Raw genomic sequence first — 22,381 nt, 5'->3', positions numbered from 1 at the left:
TGAGGGAACTGGGCTTGTTTAGTCTGAAGAAGAGAAAGGTGAGGGGGGATTTGATAGCAGCCTTTAACTACCTGAAGGGGGGTTCCAAAGAGGATGGAGCTCGGCTGTTCTCAGTGGTGCCAGATGACAGAACAAGGAGCAATGGTCTCAAGTTGCAGTAGGGGAGGTCTAGGTTGGATATTCGGAAAAAACTATTTCACTAGGAGGGTGGTGAAGCACTGGAATGGGTTACCTAGAGAGGTGATGGAATCTCCATCCTTAGAGGTTTTTAAGGCCCGTCTTGACAAAGCTCTGGCTGGGATGATTTAGTTGGGGTTTGTCCTGCTTTGAGCAGGGGGTTGGACTAGATGTCCTCCTGAGGTCTCTTCCAACCCTAATCTTCTATGATTCTATGACGTTTTGTAACTTTCCACTGGAAGAGAAGGGGTGTGTGTGTGTCAAGTTTGGGAAACAAAGGATTCCCGCCTTATGTAAATCCTACTTAAGGGTGCGGAGGAAGGCAAACAGGACTCCTTCTCTCTATGGCCTGTCTGCCCAAGAAGAAAGATTGCTAAATGCACCTGAAGGGAAGGCAGGAGGAAGACCAGGGGGGAGTCTCAGATAGGGGTCCAGTCTGAAAAGAAATATAACTGGAACTCTGAACCACAGAAACTATGCAACCTGCCTAAAATAACATTTAGGGTAAAAATTACATTATGTAACCTATTTTTTAAGTATATTGAGCTTAGCTTGCATACTTTGGTTTATTTGCTCAGTAATCTGCTTTGTTCTGTCTGTTATCTCTTATATTCACTTAACATTCACCTTTTGTAGTTAATACACTTATTTTTTGTTTATAATATAACCCAGTTTATGTAATTTCTAACTGGGGGGGGGGGGGCAAGAAGTTGTGCATATCTCCCTCCACATTGAGGGAGGAGGCAAATTTCATAAAACCTTTGAGTTTGTACTCCTTAAAGAGAGTGGGCACCAGAGTTTTGGAGCAAGCCCCTAAGGCTGAATCTTTCCAGAGTGGATCTCTGTCTCTCTGTGTAGCTGGGTGTGGCCCTGCCTGTGTGCTTGGCTGGAAGAGGCTTGTGAGCCTAACCCATCAAGGCCAGGTAAAGGGGATCCAGTCTGGCAGAATAGACAGGCTCAGTGGTGTCTCAGCACATCAGGTGACACCCCAAGGGCCCACAACCATCCCTATTAGGACCAGAGATTTTCCAGCATGAAGCACTTTAATAGCTTGTTAAACTGCTGTGAGAGAAGAGGGTGGCTCTGAGTGTTGGTGCACATTCTAAATAAAGATCTTTTATTTGTTTTGTTTTTAAAAAATAATTTTCAAGTGAAAATGTGATTAGCTGACAGCACCAGAGACTGCATTCACCACACTTCAAATGTGGCTTGTAGCATTGGCAATTGCAGCCCTTTAGCATAGAACAGGTCTAGCAAACTACATGGATTTCCTATATAGACTTCCCAACTCTGATCAAAAGGTACCACCCCAAAGGCTGAGAGGGTTCAGTTTCTATGTTCATTCACTCTTTAGCTTCTTTTCACTATGGACCTAGTCCAAAGCCTGTTGAACTTGCACCCAACAGTTTTAAAAGAGCTGGCTGAGGAGCTCACTGGACCATTAATGTTGATTTTCAATAAGTTTTGGAGCACTGGGGAAATTTCAGAAGACTGAAAGAAAGCTAATGTGCCAATTTTTAAAAAGGGTAAATGGGATGACCCTGGTATAATAGGTCTGACATGGATCTCAGGCAAAATAATGAAGCAGCTGTTGTGGGACTCAATTAATAAAGAACTGAAGGAGGATGTGACCCTAGGATGTATTCACCCCCTACACATTACTGCAATAATATTTGTACAAAATATGCCTTGGGAGGTATATGAAAGTTAATAGACTGGTTATTAATATTATTGTAAAATGCATGTGTTATATATGAAGTTATTAGTTCCCTTTCTATGATGTGACTAGAACATTTTTAAGACCAGACAGCCCAGCAAGGAAAATATGATAAGCAGGTCTGTTCTAGACAAAGTAATGTGGGTTTACATCAATTTACATATTAGGTGTAAACAAAGCCACTGAACTAAACCAACAATGGTTATCCTGAGCTCAAGAGACAAAATTAACATGGCTCCTGAACCCCAGAAAGATGCAGGAGACTGAATCTCCAGTACGAGTTAGGGCAAATCTACACTCAAAACACTGCATCGGCACCAATGCAGATGCACCACTGTAGCACTTTAATGAAGACACTAAGCTAACAGGAGAGAGCTCTCTCATTGTCTTAGTTAATCCACCTCCCCGAGAGGTGGTAGTTGTGTCAGCAGGAGATGCTCTCCCACCAACATAGTGCTGTCTACACACTGATGATAGGCTGCTATAACTACGTCACTCGGGGATGTGAATTTTTCACACCCATAAGTCATACTGATATAGCTATAGTTTAGGCCAGACCAAACACATCCCTGAGGGGATATAAGAGAGAGACTCTATGTGATGGGGTGGAGTCCCCCATCCAGTGCGGGGTAAGTGTACCCCATGAGTAAGTGCCAGATTGCTGTTGACCTCAGGACAATAATGCCTAATGGTCAGAGCCAAATGAGTTATCCCTCCTTTTGGGGTTGTAAGGCCTAGTGGCCAGAATCAGTAGAGTCGCTCTGGCTCTCAGGGCTGTAAAGCCTAGCGGCCAGAGCCAGTAGAGTCGCCCTGGCTCTCAGGGCTGTAAGGCCTAGTGGCCAGTTGGGGAAGTGGGCCACCACATAGGGGTGGGTGAGGGCTGGAGTAGGGGGACCTGGGCCCTCCCTGCTCCATCAGGTCCCAGCCTAGGGCCCTAGCAATGGCAGAGTGTTCCACCACTGAGTCAGCAGGACTACAACCAAAACACACCGTTTTCCTGAAGGACTATAGCTAATCCCCCTCGGGTCACTTCCCACCATGTCTTTTGGAGCTGACATCGAGGCTTTGTCAGGGTCCCTGGGCTTATTGGCACGTGGGGTTCCTAGTGACTCTGATCCCACTCAGGCACCCGCATGCACTTGGACATCTGTCTGGGTCTCGGCGCCTCCAGCTTCTGCGGTCAGGGGTTCCAGCTGCTCCTGGGCTGGAGCCAGCAAAGAGCATCCTTCCTCCTCAGCAGTCAGCCCAGACTGTGCTAGGCTTCTCCCTTTTATACTAGTGCTGCACCTGGTGCATGCCCAAGAGGGATGTGGGGGTGTGGCTTGCTCAGCCCACAGAGAGGAGTTAGCCTTTCTCCATATAGTGCGGGGTGAGTGTACTCTGTCACACTCCATCTTTATCCTTCGCCTTAAGGAGACAAAGAAATCAAGCAATTTGATCTGAGTGATGGGTCCTGGCCAGGCCAGCCAGCAAAAATCTGGAAAAGTGAGAGAAATTATTTTGAACAAAGACTGTATCTTGCTAAACTAAGTTTTAGACTTTTAGATATATGTTTTTGCTTTGATTTGCTTGTAACTGTCTCTACCTTTCTCTCTTTTACTTGGTATCCATGCTCTTTTATTAATAACTTATTTTTCCTTTACTATAAACCACTTAAGTGTGGTGTTTGGAGGGAAGGTTATATTTACCCCAGTTAAGCCTTGAAATACTGACTTTTCAACGGAACAGTGAACTTAATATCTTCCGTGAATGCACAGTGGTAGGGTCTGTGCACTGCGGAGAAGATCTTGGAGGAGCTTATGGGCTGATGTTCACTGATTGCTCACTAATAGGCAAGGTTGGGGATAGGAGACCCTTGAGAAGTTTGCTGGTGAGGAAGAGAGACTGCTGTGGCAGGGAGCTGACACAATCTAATTGCCAGTAAATCTCATTCTTGCTGAGGCAGGGGTATAATATAGTGGTTCACATCTGTGACTATCCCCACCAGCATGTTACACACTGTAATAAAATTATGGCAAATGAACATGGGTTTATGGAAAATAGATATTGTCAAACCAACTTGATATCTTTTTTTTGATGAAATTACAAGTTTGGTTGATAAAGGTAATAGTGCTGACATAGTGTATTTAGACTTCTGTAAGGCTTTTGACTTAGTACCGCATGATATTTCGATTAAAAAACTAGAATGATATAAAATTAACATGGCACACATTAAATGGATTAAAAACTGGCTAACTGATAGGCCTCAAAATGTAACTATAAACGAGGAATCATCATCAAGTAGAGTCCCACAGGGATCAGTTCTTGGCCATATGATATTTAACATTTTTATCAACTGACCAGGAAGAAAACAAAATCATCACTGACAGTTTGCAGATGACACAAACATGTGGAAAATGGTAAATAATGAAGAGGACAGATCACTGATCTAGAGCAATCTGTATAGTTTGGTAAAATGGCTGCAAGCAAACAATATGGCTAAATGTAAATATATACATCTAGGAACAAAGATTGTAGGCCATACTTATAGGATGGGGGAACTCTATCCTGGGAAGCTCCTCTCAGGGTTAAAAAATAGAAATAAAGGGTCAGTTATTACAATGGAAAGAGGTAAATAGTGGGGTCCTCAAGGATCTGTATTGGGACCAATGCTGTTTAAAAATTCATAAATGATCTGGAAAAGGGATAAACAGTGAGGTGGCAAAGTTTGCAGACAATACAAAATTACTCACGATAGTTAAATCCAGAGCTGACTGGGAAGAGTTACAAAGGGATCTCACAAAACTGGGTGACTGGGCAACAAAATAGACAATGAAATTCAATGTTGATAAATGCAAAGTAATGCACATAATCTCAACTATACAAAATCATGTGTTCTAAATTAGCTGTTACTACTCAAGAAAGATATTGGAGTCATCGTAGCTAGTTCTCTGTAAACATCTGCTCCGTGTGCAGCGGTGGTCAAAAAAGAGAAGGGCAATAAAAATGATTAGGGGTATGGAACAGCCTCTGTATAAGGAGAGATTAAAAAGCTGGAACTGTTCAGTTTAGAAAAGAGACTGAGGAGAGATATGATAGAGGTCTATAAAATCAGGAATGGTGTAGATTAAGTGAATAAGGAAGTGGTTATTTATCCCTTCACATAACAAGAACCAGGGGTCACCCAATGAAATTAATAGAGAGCAGGTTTAAAGCAAACATAAGGAAGTACTTCACACAACACACATTCAACCTGTGGAACTCATTGCCATGGGATGTCATGAAGGCCAAAAGTACAATTGGCTAAAAAAAAAAAAATGAGATAAATTCATGAGTTCATGGAGGATAGGTCCATCAATGGCTATTAGCCAAGATGGCCAGGGATTCAACCCTATGTTCTGGGTATTCCTAAACCTCCAACTGCCAGAAGCTGGGACTGGAAAAAGGGGATGGGTCATGCAATAATTTGCCTTGCTCTGTTAATTTCCTCTAAAGCATCTGGCACCAGTCACTTTTGGAAAACTTAATATCAGGCTAGATGAATCATTGGTCTGATCCAGTATGGCCAGTCTTATGTTCTTATGAAAAAGATTTGGGCATCATGGTGGATAATCAGCTGAATGTGAACTTCTGGCCTGGCACTGTGACCAAAAAAGAGCAAATGTGATCCTGGGATGCATAAATATCAAGCAATAGAGAAGTTAGTTTACTTATATTTGGCACTGGTGCAACCACTGATGGAATATGGTGTCCATTTCTGCTGTCCACTACTAATAGGCATCCTTCAGTCTTGAGGCGAGACCATGGGTATGCGCCCCTGAGAGGTAAATAATTTACTCAATTGGTTTTATAGCTCTTGTTTCCAAAGACTGCTGTACTGAGTGTGATCTTCCCAGTTATCCACAGCCATGTCCATTTCTTTGAGGTCTCGCTTGCACAAATCATTGAAATGCAATTTTGGGTGTCCTTTGGGTCTTTTTTCCAGATGCCAGTTCATTGTAGAGGATATCCTTTGGGGTGCACCCATCATTCATTCAGCACACATGTCCAAGCCAGTGGAGGCATCTCGGTTTGAGGAGTGTTTGTATGCTGGCCTGCTTGAGCACCTCAGTGTTGGTGACTCTATCCATCCAGGAGATTACAAAGATTTGATGAGGCAATGCATATGAAAGCTGTTGAGCCTCTTTTCCTGATAAGAGTATAAGATTCATGCCTTGCTCCCATACAGAAGTGTGCTGATAACACGTGCACGATACACACAGATCTTTGTGTCCTGTCAGTTTGTTGTTTTGCCAGACCCTATTGTTCAGTCTAGACATTGTTGTGGTGGCTTTTCCAATGCGGATGCTGAGTTCCATTTCAAGTGAAAGGTTGACTGCAATAGTGGACCCCAGGTATGTGAATTCATTCACCACTTCAAGTTCATAGTTGTTGATCTTGATGGAGGGTGCTTGCTCAACTCCTTGGCACATTATGTTAATCTTTTTTAGACTTATTGTAAGCTCGAAGTCTTGGCAGGCTTTGGAAAAACTATCCATGAGGTTTTGGAGATGGGCTTCTGGGTGGAGTGTCACTGCTGCATCATCAGCGAAGAGGAGGTGTTGAATGAGGGCCTCCTGAGTCTTGATTTTAGATCGGTGTCTTGCAAGATTGAACAGGTTTCCATCAGATCTTGTGTGCAAGTAGATTCCCTCAGTTAAAAAACCAAAAGCTTGTTTCAGTAGCAAGGAGAAGAAGCCCTGCTTGACCCCTCTATGAATCTGGAAAGCCTTGGAGTCTGAGCTATCATATTGGATTGAATCTTGCTAAAGAGCTTGGGGGGACATCCAATTTTTTCTAGAAACACAAATAGGCCCGCTTCTACTGACAAGATCAAAAGCCTTTGTGAAATTGCTTTGTAAAGAGGCTTTTTTGTTCTCTGTATTTCTCTTGTAGTTATCTTAGCTAGAAGACCATGTCGATAGCAGAGCTTTTGGTTCTGAAGCCAAACTGCGCTTCAGAATGGATTCTGTCTGCAAGGGTTTCAAGTCTGTTCAGAACAACTTGGGCAAAGGCTGGTGTCCACAATTCAGGAATTATGCTCATGTAAGGGACCAGGGCATACATTTTGGCCTTCCAGTCACTGCTCTGCTGGGGTCTGCACATCAGGAACTGTAGTCACTGAACAGGAGTCAGATGAATCGCACAGGGGAGGTTCAGTAAGCAAGAGTCATGGTCATATGAGGCTAAGGTCAGAGACCAGAGGTCAGAGGTAGTACCAGGCTGGAATCAGGAGGCAGGAATCAGGGTCAGAGCCAGAGAGCAGAGACAATACCAGGCCAGAGTCAGGAGGCAAAAGTCAGGGTCAGAGTCAGGATGGGATCAGAAGACAAAGTGAAGTCTGGAGCCACAGCAGCCGAAGTCTGTGTTTCAACTTTGTGGGCCAACCCCGGGGGTTAAATAGGGCACTTGGCCAAATAGAGGGTTGCAGAGTACTGTCACTCTGGCTCCCACAGGTGGTACTTACTGTGGCATCTACTCTCCACAGTGGTCCCTGGGGTTCTGCATGGTCTCCTAATGGCACTGTGGGAACATCAGGCTCTGTAGACTCAGGTTATAGTTCATAGACCCTTGCAGCTGATAAATTGGATAGGGTTTGGAGAAGAGACATGAGAAGGATTAAAAGATTAGAAAACCTGTTTTATAGTGAGAGACTCAAGGAGCTCAATCTACATAGTTTAACAAACAGAAGGTTAAACAGTGACTTGATTACAGTATATAAGCATCTACATGGGGAACAACTAGGTAATAATGGGCTCTTCAAGTTAGCAGAAAAAGATATGAACACAATCCAACAGCTGGAAGTTGAAGCTAGACAAACTCAGATTGAAATAAGGCATAAAATTTTAACAGTCAGTGTATTTAACCATTGGAACAATTTACCAAGGGTCAGAGTGGGTTCTCCATCACTGACAATTTTAAAATCAAGATTGGATGTTTTTCTAAAAGATATACTGTAGGAAATATTTTGGGGGAAGTTCTAAGGCCTGTGTTAAACTGGAGGTCAGATTAGATGATCATAATGGTTCCTTCTGGCTTTGGAATCTATGAAACTTAATGGCATGCTTGCCCTCCAGGGGATCAGGCCCCCCAATCTGTATATAAATGAGCCTTATATATCTTTTTGAAGAGATGATATCAGATAAATAACATGCATTTAAAATTAAAAATATCTATTAATCTATCATTATATACAGTGGATAAAGTTTAAAAGTTTGCTTTTATCTTTTCACTATTAGGTAAGATATTACTAGTTTCAACTAGTATTTCCTATGCATTTATTAAGTGTAATATTTATTCTGGTTTTCAAAAATATTCTAGAACTCACAGTATGTAACAAACATTATAGAAAAGTGATTAAATAAGTATTTCTTGGTTGAGAACAGCTGCAGTGCAAATATTTGAGGTCAGATCATCCCTTCTAATGGAAAAACATGGGGAAGATCTTTGAGGTTGTCCTCAGTGAAATTTCCTCCAGATTACTCCATCCATGGGAGAAGGGGATTTTCCCTCACCTCTGTGCAGAAATGACAAGGCAGTCAGCTTCCCAGAAACTGCAGATTCTCCAAGTTCATCTGAAGCTCTGAGGCTTCTGGCTCACCCTAAACAGGGAAAGGGATGTTTCTATATCATGGAAAGAGAGTATAAAATTAATTGTGGTTACATTCAAGTAGACTTCTTGAGGAATTAGTGGGGAAACAGTGCATGTAGTGCATTTTCCCCTAACTATGTCATGCCTTCTCTCCACACATCAATCCCTTGCCCCACAGAAGGCCATTTACAAGATCCAGGGATAGTGCTGCAGATTCAACCATTCTTTTTCCACATGGAAAGTGGTAAATCCATGCACACAGATTATCCTTCCTGCATGGATCTCTGGGGAGTGACCTGAGTCTTGCTTAATAATTTTCCATTATTTTTCCCCCTTTTATAAAAATTATAATCCAATTCAAAATATTTTGCTGATCTTGCTGTCAGGGCTACAGTCAAAAGACAAACTAGATTTTAATAAGGTCAGGAAACTGAAGATTGTGCTGATATATGACCATAATTATCTGTATTAATCCCAGTCGCCGACTTCCATTTTTCTGGGAGGGTGCTTCACTGCACGGCCCCACCCTGTTCCTTCCCCCGAGGCCCCACCCTCTCTCCGCCTCTTCCCACCCCGGAGTGCCTCCAGCCCACTGCTGAACAGCTGATGGGTGGGTGGCTGGTGGCTGCTGAGCACCCACTATTTTTTTTCTGTGGGTGCTCAAGGAGCACCCATGGAGTCAGTGCCTATGGTATTAATTGTATATTTCAATTCTTTTCACAAAATATGATTTATGTGCTTTACTTCAAATCAGATCAGACAGTTTCAACACCCTCACCTAAAGGGGAGACACAGTCACGAGGAAGGTGGTTAGAATTCATTGAGACTGAATAGGTCTAGCTGCCCAAACAATGGAGCAGCCATTAGGAGGGCATTCTCCTGGATAGACCCTGATGAATGCTCCTGCTCACTAGGGAAAAAAACAACAACACAGATCCAGATGAAGAGACTCTCTAAAGCCGCAGAAGTCGATTTTGCCGCCGTCCTCACAGCGGGGTAAGTCGGCTGCGATACGTCGAATTCAGCTACGCTATTCACGTAGCTGAATTTGCGTATCTTAAATCAACTCCCCCTTGTAGTGTAGATGTACCCTCACTGTCAGAGGTGTGGAGAGAAGAACAGTAGGTCATACTGTGAATGGTGACCAAGATGGGTCACAGAATCTCTGGGTTTTCTAGGAGAATGTAAGTCAGGTCACTTCTGTTTCTGTAATTTAAGAGGAAAGCCCATGCTGAAATGTTTGAAATGAAGAGGCACATTAGATGAGGCTTCTTAACATGTAGGCTTTTTAAAAAAATATATCCTTTTATTGTGTAACGCTTTGTGCAAATGCTAAATGAAAATACTTTTTTTAAAGAAAGCTGTTGGTCAGTCACAAGATCCTGAAGGGAAGAAATGCAGGCGCCCTGTAGGGGGATAAATTGTTGGTATCCAAGTCCTGGCCTAAGAGTAAAAGAATCACAAGACTCCAACCCAAGATAGGTCACACCTCAAGGGGTGCCAGAGAGACCAGAAAGGAGGTAGTGGTGCTGCTAGCCCCATAACCTTGTCCCAGGAAAGCTGACAATGTGGCTTTAAATAATTCCATTGTTTTTTATCATAATTTTGTGCATTAAGGCTCGAGTATTAACTTAATACTAAATCAATTATTAAGAGACAGACCGTATGATTTTGTGTACCAAAGAAAGCTTTTGGTGTCAAAACTCGAAATATATCAAGAATGCATTAAAGAAAATCGACAAGTAAATGCAATAATTCTTTGGCATCACAGGCTTTAATTTGCTTAATCCATGGAGTCCTCTTGGCACCTCATAAGAAAATTTTGAAAAACTATTCAGAAGCAATTTATTTTATATTTTATTGTTATATTCTTTAACACCATTCACTTCCACCATTTCAATTATTGGGGATTTTTTGTCTCTTTAGTGCTCCTCCTGCTTAATTCTTATTTGAAGTCATAATCCTCTTTATCACATCATGCCAATTTCCCAGTAACCGATAGTGATGTCACAGACAGAGGATTATGACTTCAGGAGACAAATTGATTATATGGTAGTTTTTACTTACATGAAATTAGTCTTCCTGAAAGTGCTGGATTAAGAATACTGGAGACTGAAATTCTCTATGCACAGAACAGTTAGAACACAAGTAATGTTCAAGTTTCTCAAGAAATGCCTCTCAGTAATATTTTTAATGGATTTCACGCTGGAATGAGAAGGCAGTAGAATATGCTTACCCGTAAAATCCTTAGCTTCTCTTCTGAGGGTACTATTTCTGAACAGTTTCATCATTTCTGTGATGTGGGCACCTATTTAACAGGAACTGGACTGAAACATAAACATTTCACACAGTCAGAGTTCTCTGAAAGACATTACTTTCAATCACTTTTGACCTCAAACTTATGACTTAAAAGTGAAAGTTTCAAGATGTAATTATCCAAATATCCTGACCTACCCTGTCTTCCAACTCAGCTGGTTTTAAATATATTTGTGGTTGCATCTTTAAAGCAATGTCAAATTTCAGTGAGTTATTTAAGGGAACCTATCCTCATCCGTGTGTGTGTGTATGTGGGGAAAAGGGGAGTATGAGTTCTGATTGCACAGTTTAATTTTGTAAAAAACAACAACAACAACAACTGCAAAACAAAAATACAAGGAAAGATTACAATAAAGTGCTAACCATTTTATAGGCAAAGGCTGTCCACTGTTATAGGCTGTTAAAAAAGGAGACCTCACTATTATATGACAAGCTGCTGAACTAATGAAAACATCAATCAGATGTTTTGTTAGTGGTCATAATATTACCTTTTGACATCGCTAGATCAGAGGCAAGCCCTTTCATTTAGCATTGGGAAATGGTATCACTGACATTTAAAGCCCCTTACATATATCTTGACCAACCTGTTGGAAATTGGAGAGCAAGTCATTTTATAAGAATAATCAATAACTTATTGCTTTTTTTATAATTAACATAGTGTTAAAGCATTGTTTTATAAAAAGCTCACAATGATGCAGGCTTTCTAAAGGGCAAAATATTAAAGATTTTGAAAGCTTTCTCCAACAGTAGAAGTCAAACTTTTTTTTTTTTTAAAAAAGCACTGTTACTTCTGCATACATGTTGCTGACAACAGAAAAATGTAGGATTAATATACTGAACGTTTAGATATGAATCATAACACTTCTAATAAAATAATGGAAGGGCTCCTTTTCCTTTAACATTATTTTAGCAAGCTTGATTTGATCCTCCTGATCCAAAGTTCTCCTAATTTAGAAATTAGATGGGTTATACACTTCATGATCCTTAGATCTTAATTTATGTAGAAAACTCACTTTTTTCAAATCTCTCTCAGGGGAACGTGTAGATTTTTCATGCTAGAGTACTCTTACTCAATAGGAATCCAAAACAATACAGTTTTAAATGTTAAAAGTTAACCATACTATTTAAAAACATCCAAGTCCACTTAAAAGTACAGTATATACACCGTTTTAGACTTTGCTATACTTCCTACTTTTTAATGATTTGCCAGATGTGGTGATTTGTCTCTCCTTCTTATAAGCCAGACTTCTAAGGCAGTGTCCAGAGATATAACAACAGTGAAAGAATTAGCTAAAAAGGCACTGTTTCAGATACTGAAATGTGAAGGAGGCAAATTACTATATGATAGATTTATAGATATTCATGTTATTACTAAGCCAAATCAAACATGAGTGAAGAAGAGAAATAACAACCTTTTTGCAAACTCAGTTTAAAAGACTGATTATTTTAAGTATTTTAATTCTGAAATACAAAGCATTCGTTTTGCTTACACGATACTAGTAAAACAGAATTTCAAATTTAGGAAACCATATCACTAACTTCTGTACTTTTTACTGAAAGATGCACAATTTGCCTAAATTTACAATCTCTGTTTTTAAAAAAGCCACACCCTTAAAAACTACGGTAGCGATTACAAAATAAAAACCCGATGGATTTTTCTAATTACTGGACATATCTTTCCCCATTGGTAATTTTGGTTCTAATTAGATCTTCTAATAAGAACGATTAGTTGGGTGCAGATTGCTTCTCTCCCTCGGTCCCTACAGCAGGGCAGTTTTAGGAAAGGTGAGGAATTAACTTCTCGTCATCCACACGCCACCTAGTGATGAGAAAGGGGTGGATTGTTTTAAAAGGCAACAGAAAGGACAGAAGGATGAAAATGCTCTCAGCACCCGTCCCACCGATCGTCTTTCTTGAAAGCTAGAAAAGCAATTTGGATAAGGGATGCGATGGGAACTACAAAGAGGAATGAAGCTGCTATTAAAAAGTCTCGCAATACTTCACTTCCAGTCTGTAATTTGATTTTTTCCCCTTAAGCAACTAATTTCCCCCCTTTGTTGCAAGGAACTAGCACTTCAAAGAGATCACCCTAATCGTCTCTTCTATGCCGTATCCAGAGTTTGACCTCCGCCCCAGGCAGCAGCCAACTAACTACGCCGCCAATGAGGGGGTGGACTGAGCCGCGCGGACACGAGCCACAAACACACACCCCATGTCCTCGCCTGCACCGCAACCCGGCGTGTAACGATTTGTAATTCTCTTTGTTCCTCTCTCGGATCGATGTCCTCCTCCTTCACGCCACCTCGTCGGGCTGCTTCCTTCGGTGGCATTTGCAGGAGCGGAAAGGAGAAACAGCCGCCTGGAAAATAACAACCTGCAGCCGCAGCAGCAGTCGCTCCTCTCCCAGCTTGGCGAGGCATGGCCCACCCACTGGAGGGGCAGGAGAGAGAAACCCTGCTGTGCCCTCTGCCTCGCCAGTGCGTCTTCCCCATCCAGTCCGCGGCCATCTGCAGCCCCTCAGCAGCCCGGCGGCATGGGCAGCGGCGCGACTCCCTCCTGACAGGGGCCACCCCGCCGCAAGCTCTGCTCCTCGGGAAAGACGCGCTGCATTAACTTGCCAGGCGCGATTACGCTGCTTCCTCCCCCCACCCTGGAACTTGTTGCTGGTGGTGCTTGGCGGCGGAGGGGGAAGCCCCGGTAGCTCTGGCCCCTTGGCTCGGGGCTGGCTTTCTCAGTGGCTCCCATCTCTCCGCCTTTCCCGACAGTCTCCATGCAAGTGAGCGCTCTGGCCAGACTTTGCCAGGTACGTACCGCGGGCTGTACCCGGGCCGGGGGAAGGAGAGCCGAGCCGGGGGCGGGAGGTCCCTGCCTCTAGCCGGCAAATTGCACCCAACCAGGGAGGTTTCCTAAGCCTCGGCTCCCGCTCCAAACCTCTCCCTGACACCATCCGTACCACGAGCCCCCCTCCCCCTAATCCCACGCGAGGCTCATTGACCCTTTCCCTGCTCCCCTTGCACTATGGAGACCCCCTAATCCTCCTCCCTCCCTAGTCTCAGCATGAGGCCTCACAATCCCCCACCCCTCCCAGACACTGCCTGGCCCTTCTTCCCCCTCCCTGACCTCCCTGCACAATGGAGTCCCCCTGCCTCCCTAGCCTCACATGAGCTCCTCGTACCATCACCCCTCCCTGACCCCCCTGCACTATGGAGACCCCCTAACTCTCTATCCCCACCCAACCCGCGCTTCACTCCAGGCTCCACAACCCGTGTTTCCCCTCCCAGCCCCACACTCACTGTAATGCTCCCACACGTCTCTCCCTCCCCGACTCCAGCTTCAGCCCCCGCTTCCCCAAACTTCTCTTCTCCCGCCCCAGCCCCCCATTCACCAGCTGGCTCCTCTCCCCAACAACCCCTTCGCCTGGATGCTTCAGCGCCCCACTGGCTATTCCCCTGCGCCGGGAGCCCTTCTGACCCCCCCCCCAACCCGTCCCCCGCGCACCGGCTCTGCGCTGCTCTCCTCCCGGCTCTGCACCCCGCCCCATCCCCGCATCAGCACCCCAGTCCCGATTTCCCCCTCGCCAGCAGGCAGCCGCCCCCTCCGTCGGGGGTTCCCCCGCGCGTCACTCTCTGCTCCAGCATGTTTTCTTGGAAGAAAACTTGCCGTGAAGTTTAAGGCTGTCGCCTTGAGCTCCTCCCCCGGCCGCGGGCTCCCCCTGCCCCTTCTCCCGAGGCTGAAATCCCAGGGGCAACCAGGCGGGGGGATCAGTCCCGACGTCGCGCTGGGGCTCTGAATAGGGAAGGGGCGGCCGCCTGCGCCTGCCCACTCCCCTTCCAGCCCGGCCACTTAGCGTTGTGCAGGGCGGGAGGGGCTCGGGAGAAATTCTGCGGTAGCCCCCGGCTGGAACTGATCCGCGGCTGCCGGTGTATCCACCGGCGCCTCTCTCCAGCGTCCATCCCGCCGCCAGCGGCAGTTGCTTGTCTCTTCTGGCAGGAACAGGTGGGAGGAGAGTCCGGTGGGCGCACATCGCTAGGGCAGAAAGATCTTCCCCTAGCTCCAGGTGGCTGGCCTTAGCTGGCTGCTGGGTGCACATCCTTCGTAGGCTGTGTCTGTATGCAACAGACTGACCTTTCTTCACAGGAACCAGCTGGTAGGGAGGGTGAGGTTTTTTTGAACACCAGTACATGATGACTTTCCCAATAGTTTGATTTATTATCTTAAGCCACAGGGAAGGGAAAGGGAGGAGACAAGACAAGTCTTTAAATGATACCAGTACTAATAAATAAATAAATAAATAAATAATGTTCAGTACATTGATATTGTGTGAGCAGTTTTATTCATTTTTTAAATTTATATTTTAGTGGCCAAGCCTAGATTGGCTCTGAAGTGATCCCTCAGCAGCAGCTGCTGTAGCAGGTTGGACCATGGCAGCAGGAGTAGCAGCTTGGTTGCCATTTGCACGGGCAGCAGCCATAGGATGGATGCCAGTGGCCACAAATCCCATGCCAGCTGCTCCCCGGCAGGAGAGAAAGCGAAGCCAGGACTCTCTGATTGTGCTGAACGTGAGTGGTACCCAGTTCCAGACATGGCAGGACACCTTGGAGCGCTACCCTGATACACTGCTGGGCAGCTCGGAGCGGGACTTTTTTTACCACCCAGAGACACAGCAGTATTTTTTTGACCGGGATCCTGACATCTTTCGTCACATCCTCAACTTCTATCGTACAGGGAAGCTGCACTACCCTCGACAAGAATGTATATCAGCTTATGACGAGGAGCTGGCCTTCTTTGGCATCATCCCTGAGATCATAGGCGACTGCTGCTATGAGGAGTACAAGGATCGCCGGCGTGAGAATGCTGAGCGCCTGCAGGATGATGCAGATCAGGATCATGCGGCTGAGTGTTCCCTGCCTTCCATGACAACTCGGGAGAGAATGTGGCGGGCCTTCGAAAATCCACACACAAGTACATTGGCCCTGGTCTTCTACTATGTCACTGGCTTCTTCATTGCTATCTCTGTCATTGCCAATGTGGTGGAGACAGTGCCCTGTGGGGTAAACCCTGGTCGAATCAAGGACCTGCCCTGTGGGGAGCGCTATGCTGTGGCTTTCTTCTGCCTGGATACTGCCTGTGTCATGATCTTCACTGTTGAGTATCTGCTGCGTCTGGTGGCAGCCCCCAACCGCTACAAGTTTGTGCGCAGTGTCATGAGCGTTATTGATGTAGTGGCCATCATGCCCTATTACATTGGTCTGGTGATGACAGATAATGAGGATGTCAGTGGGGCTTTTGTGACATTGCGTGTCTTCCGTGTCTTCCGGATCTTTAAGTTTTCCCGCCACTCACAGGGGCTGCGCATCCTGGGTTACACGCTAAAAAGCTGTGCCTCGGAGTTGGGCTTTCTCCTCTTCTCACTGACCATGGCCATCATCATCTTTGCCACGGTCATGTTCTATGCAGAGAAAGGTTCGTCGTCCAGCAAGTTCACCAGTATCCCTGCGGCCTTCTGGTACACCATTGTCACTATGACAACGCTGGGGTAAGTGCAGATTTGCTTTGGCCATGGCCAACATTTTAGCAACTTTATTGTCACAAAAGAGCAATGTTTGATATCAAAAACTTCATTAGAAAAAGTGGGAATATCAGTATTTGTTACAAAAACTTTACAAACACAAGTGGGTGCTTTATACATTCTATTTTAAACCTATGTGAATAGGTAGGTGTAAAAGTGTTGCCAGAGGATAAACATGTGAATAATGTATTATAAAATCAAATTTTTTGTTTTCAAAATTATATGTAGTTTCTTTACTCCTTGCTTTTGCAGTTGGGACAGTGAGAGTATTTTTTGTAGTCTCCATGAGGTGTCAGTGGGTCTTTAATGATGTAACGTAAGTCCTAGAAAAATCTTTTACAATATTTGCTAATGTAATGGCAATTAACAAAAGAGCCCAGATATAAAGTTTTAATCTTACCATATAGAAAACAATGTAGCTCTGCCATTTTGTTTGAGCCAAAGTGATGTATAGAAATGGACTTGGATACTGTGAAGTCAGTTGAATTCACAAAAGCATAAGTAAAACTTTAAACTTCACAAAGGCCAAACCTTGATCCCATTAAGGCACTGGCAAAATTCCCTTTGATTTCAATGGGACTAGGAATTGACCAAAAGTGAATGACATGTGTCAGCCTACATATACTTATGAAAGTGCCTGTGAAGCTGACTGAGAAACTATAACTAACATATGTGACTAATTTAATTCCAGTATATATGTTAAAAGTTGTTCTAGTTATAAATTAAACTTCCCAATAATTTGGAATTAAAATATATCACAGTTGACATTTAAGATCCAATGAGTTTTAGTGGTTAGTTAGGAGACTTCATTGTTTAAAAATGATATTGATGTCATTGAAGCTGTTTATTCTATAGAGAAGGTTGTAGAAATGCATTTATCTGTGATGCTAACAGAGATTTAGAAAGGTTGGTTAATTTGAGGAGGCAATTTGTCATTCTAGTCTTAGTTCTGTGATATATAGCATGTTGTAATAGCTATTATATTGAATCTGAATAGGAGTTTATTCATTGTAAATTTCTAGTTCTTTTATGACTGTGCGTATTAAGAGACAAAACTTTTCTCTGTCACTAAGACCATCGTTTCATTAATCAAACATTTCATCACATCTTGTTTAAATTGTCTGGGTTTATGAAACATGCATCTTTTTTTTTTTACTGTACCAAAATGAAAGTAAACCTGTATAATGAATTAGTTTATTTATTACCTATTATCATAATCTAGATTGGAAAACCATGTAAAAAACTTTAAAGATAAAAGGGCTGTATTCTACCATCAGTTTTTATACAGAGCTTTTATCTTTAGCACAATATAACAAATGAAGATAAATACTGTACACTGGAAATATTTCATATGTCTTCTGGTATTGGTGTGTAATGCCAGAAATGTGTTACAAGCTGTCATTGGTAACAAATTAAGGATTTGTTGTTATATTGGGTAAAATGATCTTATTATTATAGCTTTTTAATACTGTTACATTATTAATTATTATCTAAGCTGTGATAATTTCAGCAAAATCAGTCATGATCGATTAACATCACTGAGAACATTTACCACTGGAGATGAAATAACAAATGCAGGGGCTGATCTGTATTTGATAATAACTGATATCTGTTCGACAATTAAGGTAGTCAGTATTGGTTGGCAGTACTTGTTCAGGGTACTGAACAGTACATTGCTGTTAATACTTTATGTCCACCTTGTAATTGTCTATGTTTCTGATATAGGAGCCTGTTTGGCACTGGTAGGAAAAAATAAATAAAAAGTGTATTATGTTATGATTCCAGATTACAAAAGTATTTTAGACTGGGTAACGCTTTCAAAAGCAGATAAGTGAGTTAGGAACCTAAATCTTATTGGAAATCAGTAGGACTTTGGAGTCTAAACAATTTTTGAAAATGGGGTTTAGGTTCCTAAGTCACTTAGGCTGGAATTTTTTACAGGGATATAGGTGTCTGAGGATGCAGGATAATAGGATTTTTCAAAAGGATTTAGGTACTTAACTCCCATTGGTTTCAAGAGGCCACTTAATAGGTGTTCTGTGACAGAATCTGTAAAGAGGCATTCTGGTGAGGGGCCTACAAATTAGGGGGCAAAATTCTCATGTGTAAACTCCATGACCCATCAACAAGACCTGTGCATGCTATTTGTGCTACTGCCATGCAGAAGATGCGTAGGACCACTGCTGGACAGAATACATGTTCCAAATACATGTACATATAGGGGCTAGATTCACTTTAGGCACCTAAATCCCAGAATCAGTCCCCATGGGGATTTACATAACCCCCATTCAGCCACTGCTGAATCCCATAGGCACCTAAACTTGCCTAAGTTTGTGCAGTAAAAGTTCCTTAGGCACCTATATTTCTGCCTCTGAGCATACATACTGCAGTGACATACCAGGTATCTGCATGTTCAAGCCATAGCGCAATGTACAATGAGGGGGAAGTTAAGCATTCCTCTGTCTAACTTGCCTGTGGGGCCCAATCTGGCAAGCATGCTCAGGCCTTACCTACTAGATCAGGCCCCAATAGGCAAGCTTACACAAAATGGTGGGGGGTAGAGTAAAAAGGAGAAGTAGGAGGATCACCTCCCTCATAACTTTTAGCCCAGTGGTAGGGTACCCACCTAGGAGACCTCTGGTTTAAGTCTCCCCTCTACCTGAGGGCGGCAAAGAGTTTTGAACAGGGATCTGCTACCTCTCAGATGAGTGCCCTAGCCAGTGGGCTATGGGATAATCTGATGTGGGGTCTCCAAGGGTCTGTCTACACTGCAATTAGACATCCACAGCTGGCCCATATCAGCTGACTCTGGCTTGCTGGGCTCAGGCTGAGGGGCTGTTTAATTGCAATGTAGGCTTCTGGGCTTGGGCTGGAGCCTGGGCTCTAGGACCCTGCAATTAAACAGTCTCCCCAGCCCGAGTCAGCTGGCACAGACCAGCTGCAAGTGTTCAATTGCAATGTAGATACACCCTTAGTCTCTCCAATTGAAACTGTTCCACTGTGGATCAATCATTTAAAAAGTCATTGGAGCAGAGGACTGGATCCTGGCTGGGTCTCCCATGTGAGTGTTCTACAGAGCCACTTTCATGTTTGCTTTTTCTCTCTCTCTGGTCTAATGACTTTTTCATTATTTATTTCCTCCCCTCTTCCCCCACCCTCCATCCGCCAGCTTCTTGCAAAAATGGTATAGGTACCTAACTCCAAGAGAGGGTTGGCAGCTGAGAATCCCAAGCAGAGGGAGGTGCCTCCCTGCAGCCTGGACTTAGGTGCCTATCTTTGAGAGAGGGGTAGGACGGGGTGGCCAACCTGAGCCTGAGAAGGAGCCAGAATTTACCAATGTACATTGCCAAAGAGCCACAGTAATATGTCAGCAGCCCCCCATTAACTACCCCCTGCCACTCCCAGAGCCTCCCACTCACTGCAGCCCCACTGATCAGTACCTCCTCCTCCCTCCCTGCACCTCCTGATCACCGGTTTCGTGGTGTGCAGGAGGCTCGGGCGGGGAGGAGCGAGGGCATGGCAGGCTCAGGGGAGGGGGCGGGAAGGGGTGGAGTGGGGGCAGGGCCTGTGGCAGAGCTAGGGGTTAAGCACCCCCCCGCACATTGGAAAGTTGGCACCTATAGCTCCAGTCCCAGAGTCGGTGCCTATCAAGGAGCCATATATTAATTTCTGAAGAGCTGCATCTGGCTCCGGGGCCACAGGTTGGCCACCCCTGGGGTAGGGCTTAGCATGCGCCCCTCAGCACCTCCTGCTGGCTAGTTTAGGTAGGAGCCGCCTAGCATGATGGCTTATGTGAATTCCATTCTGAGGTGCCTGTCTCTCCCTATTTGTTGTATAGGGAGTGGAGCTGCTGAACTCGGGCTTTGCGAATTCCAGTGATAAAGGTTAGGCATGGTGATACTCAACATCCCCACACCTATGTTCCTTTGTGAATCTAGCCCTTACGTGCCATTTGGGAGATAGCTGCACAGCCATCCTGAATTTGGCCATTAACATTTACGATAATACATAATTCTGGAGAAGTTTTAAGTAGCATGTTAACTGAAGAATGTTGTCCTTTTAATAATATCTTGTTAGCCACGTAAAGATTGTGATTAAATGTTAAATAGTGATGTATAACTTGAGTAGCATAAAAGGCTCAGAACTCTTCTCAGCTTGATAGAGTAAGTGCAGGAAAAGAGGGGAAAGTTACAAGGGAAACAAGGTAAAGATCAATGAAAGCTGATTATTATTATTTCTAGTAACTTGGATTAGGGATCAGATCCTGCCATCCTTACTTGGGCTACACTCCCATTAATTTAAATTAAAGTTTTGTTTGAATAAGGACTGCAGAAACTGGTCTTACATGAACCAAGTTCTTCACCTAAGAACAAAACTAGCTTAATTCACTTATATTTTAGAAGATCACTATGTCCAACAAGTTATCTGAAATGTTATAAAATTTTAGGAAAGCTAATGCTAAATAATAGACCAACTTTATTTGAGTTTTGAAGACTGGATATTGTTCTTACAATTTGTGAGATAGCAAGGGTATTGAGTGTCAGCAGTAGCAATTTGGGTAGTTATCTTGGAAGCATAGCTATATTTCTCAGTTCTGCATAATTGGTAAGCAATTAAACCATCTTTTAAAAACACAGATTACATTTTTCACTGTAGAAAGCCAGCGACTTCAACTATTGCTACAGTTTTTAGACTCCAAGTACATCACAACTATTAACTATCCTCAACTCCAAATATCACAGTGGAAAGGGTTGTATGTAAGGTGTAGTTATACCAAAAAAAAAAAAAAAAAAAGAAAAGAAAAAGAAAGGAGAAATGTAGTTCTAGGAGTAGAACATGCACTCATGTAGAAGCTGAGAAATGTGCATTCAAATTTCAAGTCAGTATTTTAGTGATTTTTTAACTATACTACTACTCTGGCTCTATAAACCATGAAGGTCCTTGGCCGTTCTCACAATTTGCACACCTCCCCCCCCCCCCAGTTCTGTTAGGGGTTTGCTTGTTTCACCTGCATCAGTTTTAATTATAGAAAAAGATTACAAGTGAGATAGAGGTGAGTAACAAGCACAGGAAAAGCAGAAGGAGGTTGTGGAGACGGGGGAGGAGGGTTCAAGCCTCCAATAAGGACCAGAGAAGCTTGGGGCCAGCAGCACAAATGAGGCACAGAGGACAAGCAGCTGCAGGGTAGGAATGGAGGCAGAGCAGGGGCTGAGGTCTATTGAAACTGTGTCTGAGAGACTTACACAGGTGCTTATCAGACACCCACAACTACAATGACTGAATTCTGCTACTTTCTGCTGTAATCCCCTAATTTACTGGTTTTCTTCCTGACACTGCTATAGCCAACAAATGAGCTGGGGAAGCCTGGGCCAAGTTTTGGTGGAGTGGGAGTGTGTGTTTGTAGATCATACAGCAATATTTGTACAAACTTATATATGCTGTTATATATTGTGCTTAAAAATAAAGAATGTATTGATCTTTTGTGACTAGTTCAAAAACAATGACACAGGTATATTAAATAGTACCTTCATATTTATGGGCATGACAGATCATATAACACATAGATAGGTGAATTATAGACTTTGTGGAGGGCTATTTAAAAATAAGAAAATTGATTTTTTGCTTTCATAATGTAAACTAGATGTATTTACAAAAGAAAGTAACAAACAGTTCCATTAATTATTATTATTTATTTATTTATTCATGTGCTGAGCATCTTACAACAGATTCCCTGCCCTGAAGAGTTTACAGTCTACTAGATGATATGATTATGTAGCATGAGAAAGATACAAATAATAGATCAGGGAATAGGATGATGGATCTAATGCTATCCTGCACCTGCTACTTCCATTCCCTACCTTCATCATTTACCTCCCATTCCTTTCAGATCCTTGAAGTACACTTCCTTTAGTTCTTCTCTTCTCCTCACAACACTGTTGTCTATAGTCCTCCAAGCTCTGATTTTGACTATTGGCTTTCTGTGTTCCTCTAT

The 22,381-nt window shown here is 43.4% G+C and overlaps 1 protein-coding gene across 2 annotated transcripts in view; it reads left to right on the top strand.

Moving 5' to 3' along the window:
• The first annotated feature begins 12,718 nt into the window (after positions 1-12,718).
• Positions 12,719-22,381, top strand: part of KCND2 (potassium voltage-gated channel subfamily D member 2) — a 432,819-nt gene continuing 423,156 nt past the window's right edge. Inside the window, exons 1-2 of one of the 2 annotated variants that reach the window (XM_034768638.1) lie at positions 12,719-13,623; positions 15,179-16,356. In XM_034768638.1, the coding sequence (XP_034624529.1) occupies positions 15,242-16,356 (1,115 nt within the window). In that variant the 5' untranslated portion in view covers positions 12,719-13,623; positions 15,179-15,241. The remainder of the gene's footprint in view (positions 13,624-15,178; positions 16,357-22,381) is intronic. The other variant, XM_034768645.1, reaches the window with a different exon arrangement.

Source organism: Trachemys scripta, chromosome 1, assembly GCF_013100865.1.
Source record: "Trachemys scripta elegans isolate TJP31775 chromosome 1, CAS_Tse_1.0, whole genome shotgun sequence".
Classification (NCBI taxonomy): Eukaryota; Metazoa; Chordata; order Testudines; family Emydidae; genus Trachemys; species Trachemys scripta.
Note: the sequence above shows the minus strand (reverse complement) of the source record. Positions and strands in the feature narration are given on the sequence as shown.